General features: G+C 44.6%; 1 protein-coding gene across 2 annotated transcripts; it reads left to right on the forward strand.

The window, feature by feature from the left end:
- Positions 1–327: 327 nt before the first annotated feature.
- Positions 328–12,603, forward strand: CHI3L2 (chitinase 3 like 2). Of its 2 annotated transcripts, XM_058538770.1 has the most exons (10): positions 328–367; positions 2,148–2,177; positions 2,706–2,907; positions 3,203–3,259; positions 6,487–6,637; positions 7,186–7,310; positions 7,581–7,710; positions 8,966–9,148; positions 11,555–11,671; positions 12,466–12,603. In XM_058538770.1, the coding sequence occupies exons 1-10, from the start codon at positions 328–330 to the stop codon at positions 12,601–12,603; spliced, it is 1,173 nt and encodes a 390-aa protein (XP_058394753.1). The 2 variants fall into 2 exon arrangements, with proteins under 2 accessions (XP_058394753.1, XP_058394754.1); XM_058538771.1 differs by lacking the exon at positions 2,148–2,177.
- Positions 12,604–14,353: the final 1,750 nt, after the last annotated feature.

The following is a 14,353-nucleotide window of genomic DNA, read 5'->3' on the forward strand; positions in this document are numbered from 1 at the left end:
TTGGGGGCTGGAAAATGATATGAGGAGACAAACCAAAGTAGCCATTTTGGTTTCCCTTCCCTTCTCAGGGACTCGGTCCCTTCAGAGTGAGAACAGAGGAAAAGAACCCTCAATGGCTATCTCCACGGCAGCTTTTTTCTGACAGGTAAGAGTTGGCTTTGCACAAACGTGTGCCTCATTGCCAGGAAGTTTTCACAAGGCAGATTTGCCAGGGGAAGTCCTTGGAATCTCCTGGACTTCTTGCTTCCTTCCCGTAGGATGGGCTGTCGAAACCTCTAAGGCATAAAAGGCCCAGAGTATACATCTCAGGGGAAGCTGGCCAGGGATATGGGAGCAGTCACCATGGACCAGAAGGGTCTCTGGGGAGGTGAGTGTGGGGCTGACAATTCAGCAGGAAAGTTAATGAGGAGGGAAGGGGTAACATAGACCTATAGAGGAAGTAATCTTGTTCCTCTCCTGGGACCTCAGTCTCTCTGTTCACCTCAGTATCAAAGCTGTTGAGCTAATACAATGTCCTATGGGACCCATCTGACCTTTCCTAAATGGGCAAGGGAGCAGCAGTGGCAAGGATCCTTCGGATCATCAGGGTGTTCTCAGTCTGCATTCGCACAGAGGAGCCCCTTGTCCAGATTGGAGCTGGAGCTCAAGACAGGAAAGAGAACAAGTTTTCTTAGTCTCTTGATGTACGAGCATTGTACTGGGAGTCACGTTTTTCGTGGGCTATGCTTTGGGTACATTTTAGAACTTTTGGGGAGCCCCACATTTCTCATCTGCATAATGATTTATTGGATTAAATATTTTCTAGAATCACCCTTTCAACTCTAAAGTTCTGATCCAAAAGTCTGGCTTTTGTGGTGGCTGGGAATTTGGATGAGGGTGGGGATGAGACTAAATAAACCAGGCTATGGGTGAACAAGGGAAGTTAACCAGGAGGAGATGGGGTACATCTTGTGGAGGAAAAGAAGCCATTTCATTGTGTCCTTACCTCTTTCATCCTGACTTTACTCTCCAGCCATGATTGCCCCCTTCATAAGGACAAGAGCCTTTCGAGTTCCCTGTTGAAGTTCTTATCCCTGGGCCCTTGGGAGAGTAGCCCACAAAGAGGTAGCACTTCAGATAAAGGCCTGGAGGCTGACCTGACAATAGATGTAGCAACTGGAATTCTCCTAATCGTTTCGTGGGTGTGTGGAGGAACAGCTCCTTGCCTACTCTGCCTAAACAAGATGTGAGTCAGCGCGAGAGAACCCTAGAGCCCTATTTCCCACCTCCAAGCTCTACAGAGGAGGCATTGGCTCCAGCAGCTGTGTCATCCAATGTTTTCTCTCATTTTTAACTGCCCTTTTCTCCATTTTCAGACCCTCAAGGTGTCCTAGTGTGGATAAGACTAGACAATGTCCCAAGGCTGGGGGGACACAGTTCAAGGAGTCTTGCCTGTTGAGTGAAGTTTCCAACACTCAGGGTCCTGTTCCTTCCTTCCATTTAGGAGGGTGAATTAAAGATAGAATAGTGCACCAGTCCTCCTTGGGGAGGTGTTCTACAGAGAAGAGGCTGGGTGTGACCTCAAACATGTAGGCTTAGAGCACTACCAGAGCCAGCTCACACTCCTCAATTCACTTTGCATTCTTTCAAGAGTTAGTTGTAGATAGGATAACCATTCATCTCAATTCACCCAGCACAGTTCTGGTCCAAGCTAGTGTCCCAGGAAAATTATTAATAATGCTCCTTTTCACTCTCTAAAGTGTTTCATTGGACAATAAACTATATGGTCACCCTACCTATATTCAACTCCAGACTAGACTGTGAGCCCTTTGAGTGCAGGGATGGCGTCAACTTTGTTTTAGTTTCCCCAGTTTCCAGAACAACACCTGGCACAGAGCAGTTGATTCAACAAATGTTTGTTGGATAAATGCATGAACAAATGAATTCCAAGTATAGAAAATGTTTCTTGGGCTGTAGAGTCCCCAAGATACTCAAGGGCTGGGGACCTCAAGGCCCTTTACAGAGACTACAGCAGCTGTGGCTGGAGTGCCCAGAGGAAGTGCAGCTGTGCCCTGTATGTAGGCACACTCACATACTCACTGCTACAGTCTGAGACAGAAGAACCAGGTTTAGCTCAACAGATTTCTTTTCCCACTCATCTCTTACAGGTTTAGCGGTCTTGCTACTTCTTCAGGGAGGTAAGTAGTCAATGAGTAACTACTGCCTGGGTCTCCCAGGCCAGGTCCTTTCTAATGTTTGGTTTCTGTCTCTGCTTCGTTCTGTTTCTCTTAATTACTCTCCCAGATTCTGACACTAACATATTTATTACTCTGGGTTTTTGTTCTGTGTATCTCTTTGTGCATCCATGGTTCTGGTTCTATCTTTTGAGTCTCTCTCTCCCTCTCTCACATACCTACCTCAATGTTGTGTCTATCATCTCTCTGTTTCTCTATTTATCTCTCTGTGTCATCCATCCACCCATTCATGTTGAATCTCAGTGCTCTGTGGATGTTTTATATATTGATGATATCTTTGTCTCTCCATCTATTTCTTAACTGGGGTCTGGATGCTCAAGAGCCAGCACCAAGGGCTGAGGCTAAACAACCCTCAGAGGCTCTGGCTGAATAAGCAAAGGAGGTAATGGCTGTTTGGGGAGAAACCTGTGGTTTTCTGGGCTCTAAGGTAATAGCACCATGTTCCCATTGGCTCTCTTCACTGGCCCCCAGGATATGCCTACAAACTAGTTTGCTACTTCACCAACTGGTCGCAGAACCGGCAGGAACCAGGAAAGTTCACCCCTGAGAACATTGACCCCTTCCTATGTTCTCACCTCATCTACTCATTCGCCAGCATCAGTAAAAACAAGGTCATCATGAAGGACAAGAATGATGCGATGCTTTACCAGACCATCAACAGTCTCAAAATGAAGTCAGTAGGATGGGAGTGGGAAGCATCCAGGGTGGGTTTTGGAGGAGAGAAGTTAGTCTGAAACTGGGCCTAAGGCCTACTACCTCCATTAATTCATTCATTTGTTCAAATGCATTTCGTTGGGTATAATCCTGGGCCTCCCTATTCTTCTCCCCAGTGCATCTCGCCTTCACCAAACTTCGCTGCTAAGCAGCCAGCGCCCCTTTATCCATATTTTTCACATCAGGAATCAGCCCCCTGGGCAGTTCTCCCTGGCAGCCAGCAGGGAAATAATCAGCTTATTCTTCTACTCCAGGAATCCCAAACTGAAAATTCTCTTGTCCATTGGAGGGTACCTGTTTGGTTCCAAAGGGTAAGAGCACAATCTCTCTATTTTATGTTCATTCTTCCATGTAATTTCTAACCATCACCACTTTGCGAAGAGACATTGAATTCGGCTTTAAAGAGGTCTTCCCTTGGCCCAGACGGCAAAACTGATCTGGATTTTGTCACAAGTAGAGGCACAGCACTAGGTTTTCTGTGTCTTGGAAGGAATTCTGCAGCAGCTTAACACAAGCCCAGATTCTTAAGGCCTGGGAGAAACTGGGCTGGAGGCAGTATTCAGAAAACTCACAATTATTTACATGAAGGTTTTTGACAATATGGATGATGGGGAGATGGTTTTAGTTGGGAAATGCAATTTTTTAATTCACTTGGGGCTTTGACTTTGCACCAGGAGGATGGGTTGTGTGTCATTTCCACTTAAAACCTGGGCCTTGGCCAGCAGCAGTCAGCGGACCATGATGTTCTGAGTCCTTGCTGTGCAGCCAGCTGGCCCAAGAGCAGAGATACAGTTATATCTGCTTTGCTTTAAAAACAAAATAGCTATTAATACGAGGCATACATTATAAATTATAGTTCCTATTCACATGAAAATGATACCCCATTTACATCAAGAGCTTAATGTAAGGGTGAAATGCACCTTTTTGCAGACTTAAAATACAATTCATCTAATTTTGAATTTCTTCTGCTTTAATTTTTTAAAGTGATAACATTTTAAAAAGTCCAGAGATCTTAAGCTCAGCCAGGTGAGGCTTTCAGCTTTCCCGGGAAGTGTGATAGGACAACTTTCCCGTGCAGCTGGTCAGTACTCATTACAGCTGGAGCAAGCAGAGAAAAGAACTCGGCATACGAAGACCTACATAGATGAGCAAACTAGGGAAATTTAACAACCTCTCTGAGCTCAGTTCACCCATCTGTAAAATGTATATCACAACACCTAGTTCGTAAGGTGGTCGCAAGGATTTCGAACAAGGTCATGCCTGTCACATGCCTGGCTCAATTACCATCCAGTAAATGTCAACTTTTTCTTCTTTTTTTATCCTGAATATTTTCATCTATGAAATAATGAAATTGACCTAATTAATTTCTAAAGTCTCTACCAGTTCTAAAATTGTAGAATACTTAGCAACTCAATTCCTACACACAGAAAGAAGAAAGATCAACCTACCTAAATTTTCTGGTTCTGTGTTAACCTCACCATGAACTCCTCTCAATTATGAATGGGTTTCCACGGCAACTATCCTCCTAATTCCCAAATTCTCTCTCATTCCTAATACTTCCTTGAGTTTTGATTCAATTAAAAATATCTTCATTCATTCATTCTTACATGCATGCATTCATTCATTCAATACATAATTTATTGAGTGCCTGTTGAGTACCAGTTTAGTGGGCTTTGGAGATAGACAAATTTGGTTTGGATTTCCCTTTAGGGACATGCAAGCTGTATGCAAGTTATGTGGCTTCAGGCAAGTTCTTTAATGTCTCTATGCCTCAGTTTTTTAAAACTATACAACGAGGATAATACGGAATCTACTTCAGGGTGATGTTATGAGGGCAGGCAACACAAGCAAACTGTGTAGCATAGTGCTGATATGCAACAAGGGCTCAATGATTGCAAGAATTATTGTTATATCATTAATGTTGTTATTATTAGGTAAATGGCAGGCTTTGTGCCAGGCGCTATGCGGAATACTTAAACATGTGTAACGACAGACTAGCTTCTGAGGAGCAAATTAGTAAATTTCTATTGAATAGTTGTTTTTCCTAAAATTGGAAGCTTCTGCCCTAGAGCCTCAGATGCAACTGCTCTCTAAAGAGGGTATTCCCTGCTTTTCTTCTAATCACTGTAAGCACTTTTGAAATACAAGAGAAAAGTTAGAAACCGATTTCTACCATGGTTTTCGAATAACAGGCCCGTTTCTTCCTATCTTTCCACTGTGCAGCTGAGATACATTCGGGGACCCAAACCTCAGTTTAATATTGACTGGAACAAAATGAATTCAGGACTCTAAATTTGCCTGGGGGTGGAAGGTGTTGTGAGAAGTGGGAAGTGACACAAGTCAAAGGATATGTCCTCAGCAAAATACCAATATCTTGTCTACAGCTTTGGATTTTAAATGCTATTGGTGCCCTCTGTGTGGGCAGCTAAGAATTAACTTCATGGCTTAAGAATTCTAGTTCAGATGAATGCTGCTGTTTTCAGAGTCCTCCTTGCTGCTCATCAGAAGCCCTGAGACTGGGGAGATCCGGGTTGCCTATTTGTGACTGGGTTGCTTATTTGGAGAACTTGAATGGAATTCCCAGTGATGTCCAGCTCTGTTGTCATGGAGCTCTCCAAAATGTGCTCCCTTGTAGGTTCATGAAGCAGGATTAGTATCCTCCATCCTGTTTTAGAGGTGGCCAGACTGGAAACCAGAGAGCTGGTTAGTGACAAAGTAGCCAATAGAAAGGACTCTGACCTGGGACTTGAACACAGATCTCCTGACCCTAAGCCTACCACACTACAAACTGCTTTTTCAAGGGTGTAAGATGTTAAAGAAAACCCGAACTAGACAGTAGTTAAAGAGGTAAAAGCAGATTTTATTCAAGAAGTATTGCAATAGGGCAAAAGAGACCTCGGTATAGTACTGGCCTTAATTCTGAACACAGCAAAGGCGAGTGGGGATTTATATCCAAGGAGCAGGGTCAGGGGTGGGGGGCGGTGGCTGGAAAATTACTAAGAGGAAATATTAGGACTGGGGGATTCTTGCTAAACTGACTCAACAGGCTTCTTCCTGAAGGCAGGCCGGGGGATCAGATATCACCTGGGGGATGGTAGGATAGGAATTTGATCAGATATTGAGGGTGGTCTGGTATCAAGGGTGGGAGATTCTTGTTGAACTGACTTAGCAGGATTCTTGCTAAAACTGGACTCTGCAAAATGGACACGGAAGCCACAGGTCTCAGGACCTGGTTGAGAAGAGGGTTCAGAGGAGCCTGACTAAAGCTTGGTCAAGGAGAGTCTTTGTCAAAGGCAGCTCTATTACCCTGCAGGAAGGTCTGCAGAGATCCCAATCTTCCTCTACCTGACCTGATCAGTTTTCTGGCCCAACCATCCTTCCTCTCCCTATCTGTTCCAAAAGGGGCAGCGAGTGGGATACACAAATGGTGGGAAAATATTGGGAAAGAGAAGACTATTTCAGGATTTCTGTGAAAAACATGTTGCGCTATGGATATCGCTTCTTTTTTTCCAAAAATACCTGTATTGCTTCTATCCAGGTTCCATCCCATGGTTGATTCTTCTACATCACGCTTGAAGTTTATCAACTCTGTAATCCTGTTTCTGAGGAACCATAACTTTGATGGGCTGGATATAAGCTGGATCTACCCAGATCTGAAAGATAACACTCATTTCACTGTACTGATTCAAGTAAGCCAAACTCCATGGTACACTCAGTACCTTTAACAAGCAGAACTCATGGTCACACTAGAAGAAAAAAGGAAGAGATTGGCTGTGGTTGGAAGACATAGCCCCCGCCTTCCAAAAGCCCCACTGATGGAGGAAAATCCCCTGGTCTTAATTTAGAACAAGGACAACATCAAAGAACAGAGCCTCCTTACACAAAAAACAAACAATGCCAAAACAGAGCAACATCCATATAAAAGAGTATGGGGCCATAGAATTTTCTGAGTACTGAGATAGCCTCATAGAGGTTCTATCAGATAGATCAGAAAAGCTATCAGGAGGAAACCCGGATAGTTCTTTCCTGGGTGGAGTGAGGCTGGGGGTCCTCCTGCCCAATATGGAGAGATCCTGAGCAGATACAGGCGCAAGACATCCTCATGTGGGAATATGGAGGAAAGAGTTGATCTCTTCCATCTAATGTGGTTCTAGAAACGTCATAGATCTCAAGCAAGATCCTTAGCGTTGTACTCTGGGAGGAGGAATCTGACTCCTTGTTTCCTCGTTTTTCATAGGAGTTAGCAGAATCCTTTCAAAAGGATTTTGTAAAATCCACCAAAGAAAGGCTTCTCTTGACTGCAGGAGTGTCTGCAGGGAGGCAGATGATTGATAACAGCTATCAGATCAAGAAATTGGCAAAGTGAGTACCTCCTCCATCCCTCTGCCTCCAATCTGGTACATTCCAGTGATGCGTGTCAGTATGTCTGAGGATTGAAGGGAGGAGGGAGAGCATGAGGGTCATTGTCCTAACCACATCATGCAGACAGGAACTTCTGTCTTTATGATCTTATGTCTTTAATTAGCCTTTATGGCTAATTTCAATCCTTATAACAGAATCCGAAACAAATACATATAATTGCTTCTACCTCTGCTCATCACAGAATCTCTTCCTTTGTTTTTGGCACTCTAGAGAACTGGATTTCATCAACCTCCTGTCCTTTGACTTCCATGGGTCTTGGGAAAAGCCTCTTGTCACTGGCCACAACAGCCCTCTGAGAAAGGGGCAGCTAGACAGAAGGACAAGCTCCTACTACAATGTGGTAAGTTGTAAGGAGGAAGTGCAGTGGGGCACTGGCTGCGAGGAGGGGCTGAGGAGAGTTCAGCACATCTAGAGTGACTTCAGTCTTGGACTGAGGAGGAGATATGTGTCCAAGAGGGACTCAGAGCTAGTGAGAACAGGGGAAATGCTTTGACCAGGCACCTGGAAAATATCAGAAGACCTGGTAGTTGAAGTGCTCTGAGCTCTGTCTCTGGCCCAGAGTGTGAACCACTGCAGTTTTCTCTGGATTCTCCATCTTTGATACATTTCCTGGCACCCACATGGATGTACAGGACTTGGTACTCTCCTGTGTCCATCCATATTCCCTATTTAATTTGATTTTCAAAACAATCCTGTAAGGTTGGTCGGTCAGGAAGTGTTACTCTCACTTCACAGACGATGAAATGGAAGCCCAGAAAATTCAGCGGCCGTTCGAGGTCATGCTGATGTGAATTCCTGAAAAGTGGCAGAAAGTGGAAAGTCCAAGAAAAAAGACTTCATCAACAAAAAAATTTGTTGTTGTTGTTCCAGTACATATATATATATGGACGTGTGTTCCTAAAATGTAGGGAGAAAAAATACTGTCTGGGTTGCATATTTCCAGGCCTTCACATTTAAAGTTACTAAACTGATCAGTCCAAAGCTGGGTCTTCTGATTTCTAGTCCGGAGTTTTCTAGGACTCCACATGGTCAAGTCACATCAGCCTCCTTCACTCCTTCCTCTCTCTCAGCTATCTTTAAGAATGAAGCATATCCTTATCTTCTCTAACCTTTTATTTTGCTCTGGAGGGCAGTAATGCCCAAACTAGCCTCTTGCCTCCCAACCTGCCCCCTTGGATCGGATGTCATTGTGAGGACTTGCAGTCTAAGATTCTGGCTGCCGCCTTGCCCCCACCTTCGTCACTAAGCACAATTAGTCATAGTGTAGACAAATTCCATAAGCAATTGATTCAAAGGGGAGAGAAAGATGGTGACAATCTTGATTTCATGTTTTCTAGGTCACTTGCCTGATTTCTTTTGTGATCCACTGTCTAGTTTTCTTTCACGACTAGAAAAAGTTGAATTAGTCTCTTACTGCTGAAGAGCATTTAGTACATTAGAATAAGAATTCTGGTTCTGGTGGGACCATACTCACTCCACCAATGTAGAAAAAGAATCAAGGAGTCATCTCTGTGAAGTTTGGGATAGAGGCTAAGAAAGGCCTGACACCTTACTTTCCCCCACACATTGGGCCTCAGTCTATCTTCTCCTGCTAGGAATACGCTGTGGAATACTGGATAAATAAGGGAATGCCTGCGGAGAAGGTGATCATGGGCATCCCCATGTATGGACGCTCCTTCACACTGGCCTCTGCAGAAACTGCGTTGGGGGCCCCCGCCTCTGGGCCTGGAGCTGCTGGCCCCATCACCAAGTCTTCAGGCTTCCTGGCCTATTACGAGGTACCTGGAACCTCCCTGTGCCCTCAGCTGCCCCCTATGTCTGGGTAGGGGTTCCAGCTTCAGTTTGACAATAATAGAGTAACACATCCTGAGTGCTGCAAAGGAAAGTACAAAGAACTATTGGAACATATAAAAGGAGCTCCTAACTCTGACTTGGGAGGGGGTCAGGGAATGTTTCCTGGAGGAAGTGACATTCGCTAAAATCGGAAGTGGGGCTAGGTGGAAGAGAGTATGGGAGATTGAAAAAGGGAAACTGTCCCAGGTTTTTGACTTGGGCAATGAGGTGGATGGCAACGCCATTTACTGAGATAAGGAAGACTGGAGAAGGAGCAGAGTGGGCATTGGCCCTGATCACGAGATCAGTTTTGGACATTCTGAGTTTGAGGAGCCCGTGGGACATCTAAATGCCTGTGGGACATATAGATAAAAAGTGAGTGGTTGGGTATATGGGTTTGGATCACAAGAGGACAGTCTGTGCTAGAGATGTTGATTCTAAAATCATCAGCATAAAGACTGTATTTGAAGCCAAAGCATATGAGAGAAGTGAATAGGGTCCAAGACAAAACCCATGGACCTCTTGCACCTAAGGGATAGGCAGATGAAGAGGACCCCATTAAGGAAGCTGAGAAGATCAACAAGGGAGGTAAGAGGAATGCATACATTTTGTGCCACAGAGCTTAGAGAAGCAAATATTTCAAGGAGGAAGTGGGAAAATGTCTCAGATTTTGTCCAGAAGTCAGATAGGCTTAGTATCATAGGGATAACAATCAAAGTTGTTCAGCTGATTAGACTGTCATTTCTTTCTGCCCCTCGATCTGGGGAAATTTAAAAAAAAAAAGCATGGGGACACTAGATATCAAACAATAATTCAACCAACAAACTCTTGGGACACTCCCATATCCCAAATAGTGGGTACTGTGGGAGCTAGAAATAAGTAATTCTCCATCCTTGTCTCAAAGCGCTTATCGTCAAGGTGGAAAGAATGTAGAATACAAATATAACTAATTAAACAAGAGTTTAAAAACAAGATAACTATGATAGTTAATAAAATAACAGAGGTATTGTAAAACAAGATGCGATTAAGTGGCCAATGAGTGATGTGGAGGGCCATGAATTCAGAGATGGGTGACTGGAGAAGGCTCCACAGACTAGGAGAGATATGTGATGGGCCTTGAAGAAAGGATAGGAGTTTGATCAGACAGAGGAAAGAATATTATCCTACATCCTAGTCTCCCCTTGGAGTGCTAGCCTGACCTCTCATCTTGGGTGTGGGCATGGCATGAGTCCATATTGAGTGACTTGGCATCCACTGAAGTACTCAATCAATGTAATGCTCAATTTTTCCCCTCATCTCACACGGGAATGGTTGAGGCACCCTTAATGCAGTTGGCAAAGGGATGTGGAATGGGTCATCATGAGAGTCCTCATTGAATCTCAGGGTGCCTGACATTGAAGGGAGAAAGAAAAGCTGACCCATCCTTGGGTAGCTCTTGTTTGATAGCAACAATACTCTTAATATAAGAGATAGAGAGGTCATTGCTCAGAATCTGCTGGTGGGATTTTAATGTGGTCCACTGGATACACACTCCCTCATCTCATGGAAAGTTTAATTTGATTATTCAGTTTATCACTCTAGGTCATTATAACTTTGCCAAATTGATATTTGCTTAAATATTCCGCTTTCCATTTTATACCCTAATTGAGGCAAGCATGAGTGTAAATAATCCAAAAAGAGTAAGCAAACCAAAATGAATTTTCTGTGTGACTCTGAAATGCATTTTTTTCACTGCAGATTTATCTTTTTTAGTAGCTCTTACTTATGCTAACAGAAAGAGAGAATAGCTGATGATTGACGTGGGGATCCCAGGACAGGCATATTGGGAATGGGAAGGCACAGAGGGGGAATAATAGGATTGAATTGGGGATAAACTACAAGGTGGGGAATGATAGTGATGGTCCTCACAATATCATATATTTATAGAGCTCTTTACTGTTTTCAAAGTTTTTTTTTTTTTTCTAACATATTAGTTCATTTGATCCTAACAGCAATATCGTAAGGCAGGTATATAAGAGACATTATTATAATTATTTCCATTTTGCAAATGAAGAAATGAGAAGATTTACTGGTCAGTTCCAGTCAGGTCTGATCTGGAACTCAAGTATTGTCTGCCCTCTAGCTGTTTGTGTCTCCTCCTAATGAGGCCTTAAGCGCAAAGAGTTCTCAGTGGTTCACAGTGGACCATCCATTCTGTATGTTGTATCAGGTCATTTCTCTCATTGTCTGATCCCTGGGATAAAGGTTCTGATATTGTCTCCAAGACCCTAGTGATTTATTCGCCCTTTCTACCTCAATAGGTTTCAAGAAGAGTCCTGAACTGACTCTCTTGCTCCCCCTTTCCCCGCCAGATCTGCCAGTTCCTGCAAGGAGCCAAGATCACAAGGCTCCAGGATCAGCAGGTTCCCTATGCAGTCAAGGGGAACCAGTGGGTGGGCTATGATGACATGAAGAGTGTGGAGAACAAGGTATGTTGGCAAGAGGGTCAGGGACAGGAGAACACTCATTTGGGTGGGGAATGGAGTATGTAGTCAAATGCCTCAATACTCTCTTGAGTGAGAGAAACTTCTGGGGCCCCACTCTAGGATGGGATCCAGTGGCCTCTGTGGCCCTAGTCTAGTGATGACCCTAAGCCACACCTGTGCACACCTATGGTACAGGCAGGAGAGGTGGAAAAGATTCAAGAAAGAGTTGAGAATAAAGGGAGAAGTGAGAAGTGGAGAGAAGAGAGGAGTGAGGAGAAGGGAAAGGGAATAAAGGAGCCATTGGTGCCTGTATAGAGTAGTTATCTACCTCATTGATCATCTCAGGGCAAATCTTTTAGTCCTTCTCATGGATTACCTCTCTAGGAGCTCCAGCTTTTGGATCCTACCAGTTCTTAGACCTTGGCAAGACATTTGTTTGCCTTCCATGCTTAGAGCAGAAAGGAGGCATCAGTGTAATTGACAACCCCAGGCCACTTGTCTTGCTAGTGGCTTCCTAGTTTCTACCCCCATCCTGGGGAGTTTTCAGAGCCCCCAAGAACACTGAATCTGGGGTGTGGTGACTCCATGAGCCAGAATGAGTGGTAGTTAATAGTGGGTGGCCCTTTCTTGATCTCATAAACCTCCCTGAGCAACCCTTCCCTTTGGGAGTCCCTAACTCCATAAGCTATAAGTATACTGCTGCATTCTAAATTTAAACCCTCATCTGAACCTGAGTTGTGTCATGGGCCTTTAAGGGCCTCTTCTAACTTCTGTATGTCCCTCTCTGCCCCCCACAGGTTCAGTTCCTAAAGAATTTAAACCTAGGAGGGGCCATGATCTGGTCTATTGACTTGGATGACTTTACTGGCAAATCCTGCAGCAAGGGCTCCTACCCCCTTGTCCAAACTGTCAAGAGAAACCTTGGCTCCCTATGAAGGTAACAGAGTCCAGGACAGGCTGGGGGTGGGAGGAGAGCTGGGCAGAGTGGGACACAGGGACTGGGGGGAGATCATCTTCACATATTTGGACTGATCCTTTCTTATACTCCTGTGGACTTTCTGTCTTGTTTTATTGATTAGGCGGGTTCTGTCCTTTTGGTGGGCTTCCCACAGACTTTTAAAATAACAACAACAATAGTTTTGACTACCATTTATTGAGCACAGTCTGAGCTAAGTGTTATCTTTGTTTGTATAGTGGGGTAAACATTGACTCCATCATAATTCTTCATTACAAAATCATCAGCCTGTTTTAATTTTCTAAATCAGAATAAACATGATCCTATGCCCTTCACTCACTGCACTGATGAGAAATCCAATCTCAACCATTAGTAACACGCCCTCCCCCACCCACAGCTCACCTTACTTTAGCCTAGACATTCAGGAGTTCCCATGGACATTACTGATAGGTTCTTGTCCAAATCTACCTAGTGCCTTAAAGGCAGGTGGTTTGCCTGCTGCTCCATCCCTGGATCCCAGGCTCCCTATGTTCATCATGTATCCTCTTGCGCAGGTGAGAGCTGTTGCTGACCAACCAGCCATGCTGAGGACCATCAGAGTGGAGGAGCAGAGGACTGGGGACCACTGCAGACAGTCGACTGGAGAGGATTGGCTGTGCTGTCTTAGAGAAGGGCCCAGAGCAGTTTGAAATCTCCTGGAGTAGATGATTGGGCAGCTCCCTTCCAGCTCTGAGCATCTATGGTTTAGTAACTTGATTCAGGCCTCAAGTTATTGACTTGGGCTTTAAAATATTCTTCCTTTTGTTTCTAGGATTTACTTACAGCTGAACAGGCAAGGTGACCTCGCTGCCTCCTCCCTCTCCCTGAATTCTTGTGTGGAATTCTTAGAGGTTGGAAGAGGCCTTCCAGATCTCTCTCCTCCACGCCTCCCCTTGACTTTCTTTCAGACCTGGGGCTGGGCCTGGCTTTGTTTGCCTGCAGCTGCTGACTTGTTGTCCTGAGACACAATAAAAAAATCATTTTGCTCCAGCAAATGTGGCCTCATTTGTGCAATCCTTGACCCTGTGGTCTAAGGCTGTCCTGTCCCTACTATTTGTGTGGTCCAATGCTAGAGTACAAATGGAGGCCTGCAGGTCATGTTTAAATGTTTAAAAGAGCTAACTGTTAATGTATGATTTATTCTCCTGTATTAACAAATACGATTTCACAACAACCTAGAAGATCAGGCTGGAATTTAGAATTCTCAGACTGCTCAGAATTCTGTACCAGCATGTGGCAGCATGTGCCCTCGGCTCCCAGCCCCGGGCAACCCCCTCTTTTCCCACCTTCAGCTCTGTCTCACAGAGCAGGGGCCTCACACACCCACTTATAGATGTCTTAGTCTTTGTATCCAAGCTTCATTTACACCCCACACCCACCTCTAATACACACACACACACACATACACACACAGATCTTCTGGGCTAGGCATGTGCACATCAGCCTTGTAATCCATACTTAGGATGACGGGACCAGGGAGAAGGCCTGTACAGGCCCTGAAAGTGGGCATAGGCTATTTGGGCTGCTTGGGCAGGAATCCTGGGTATGTGGATCATAGTTTAGAGGAGGAGGGATGTGAGCTCCAGGTGGATGTGCCCTTAGCCCTGCAATCTCCTCACCTCATGGCAAGGGGTGTAGCTGAAAGAGGACCAGAGTGGAACCATCAAAAGCAGGGGGCAGCAAACTACGGC

Source organism: Diceros bicornis, chromosome 4 (assembly GCF_020826845.1).
Source record: "Diceros bicornis minor isolate mBicDic1 chromosome 4, mDicBic1.mat.cur, whole genome shotgun sequence".
Lineage (NCBI taxonomy): Eukaryota > Metazoa > Chordata > Mammalia > Perissodactyla > Rhinocerotidae > Diceros > Diceros bicornis.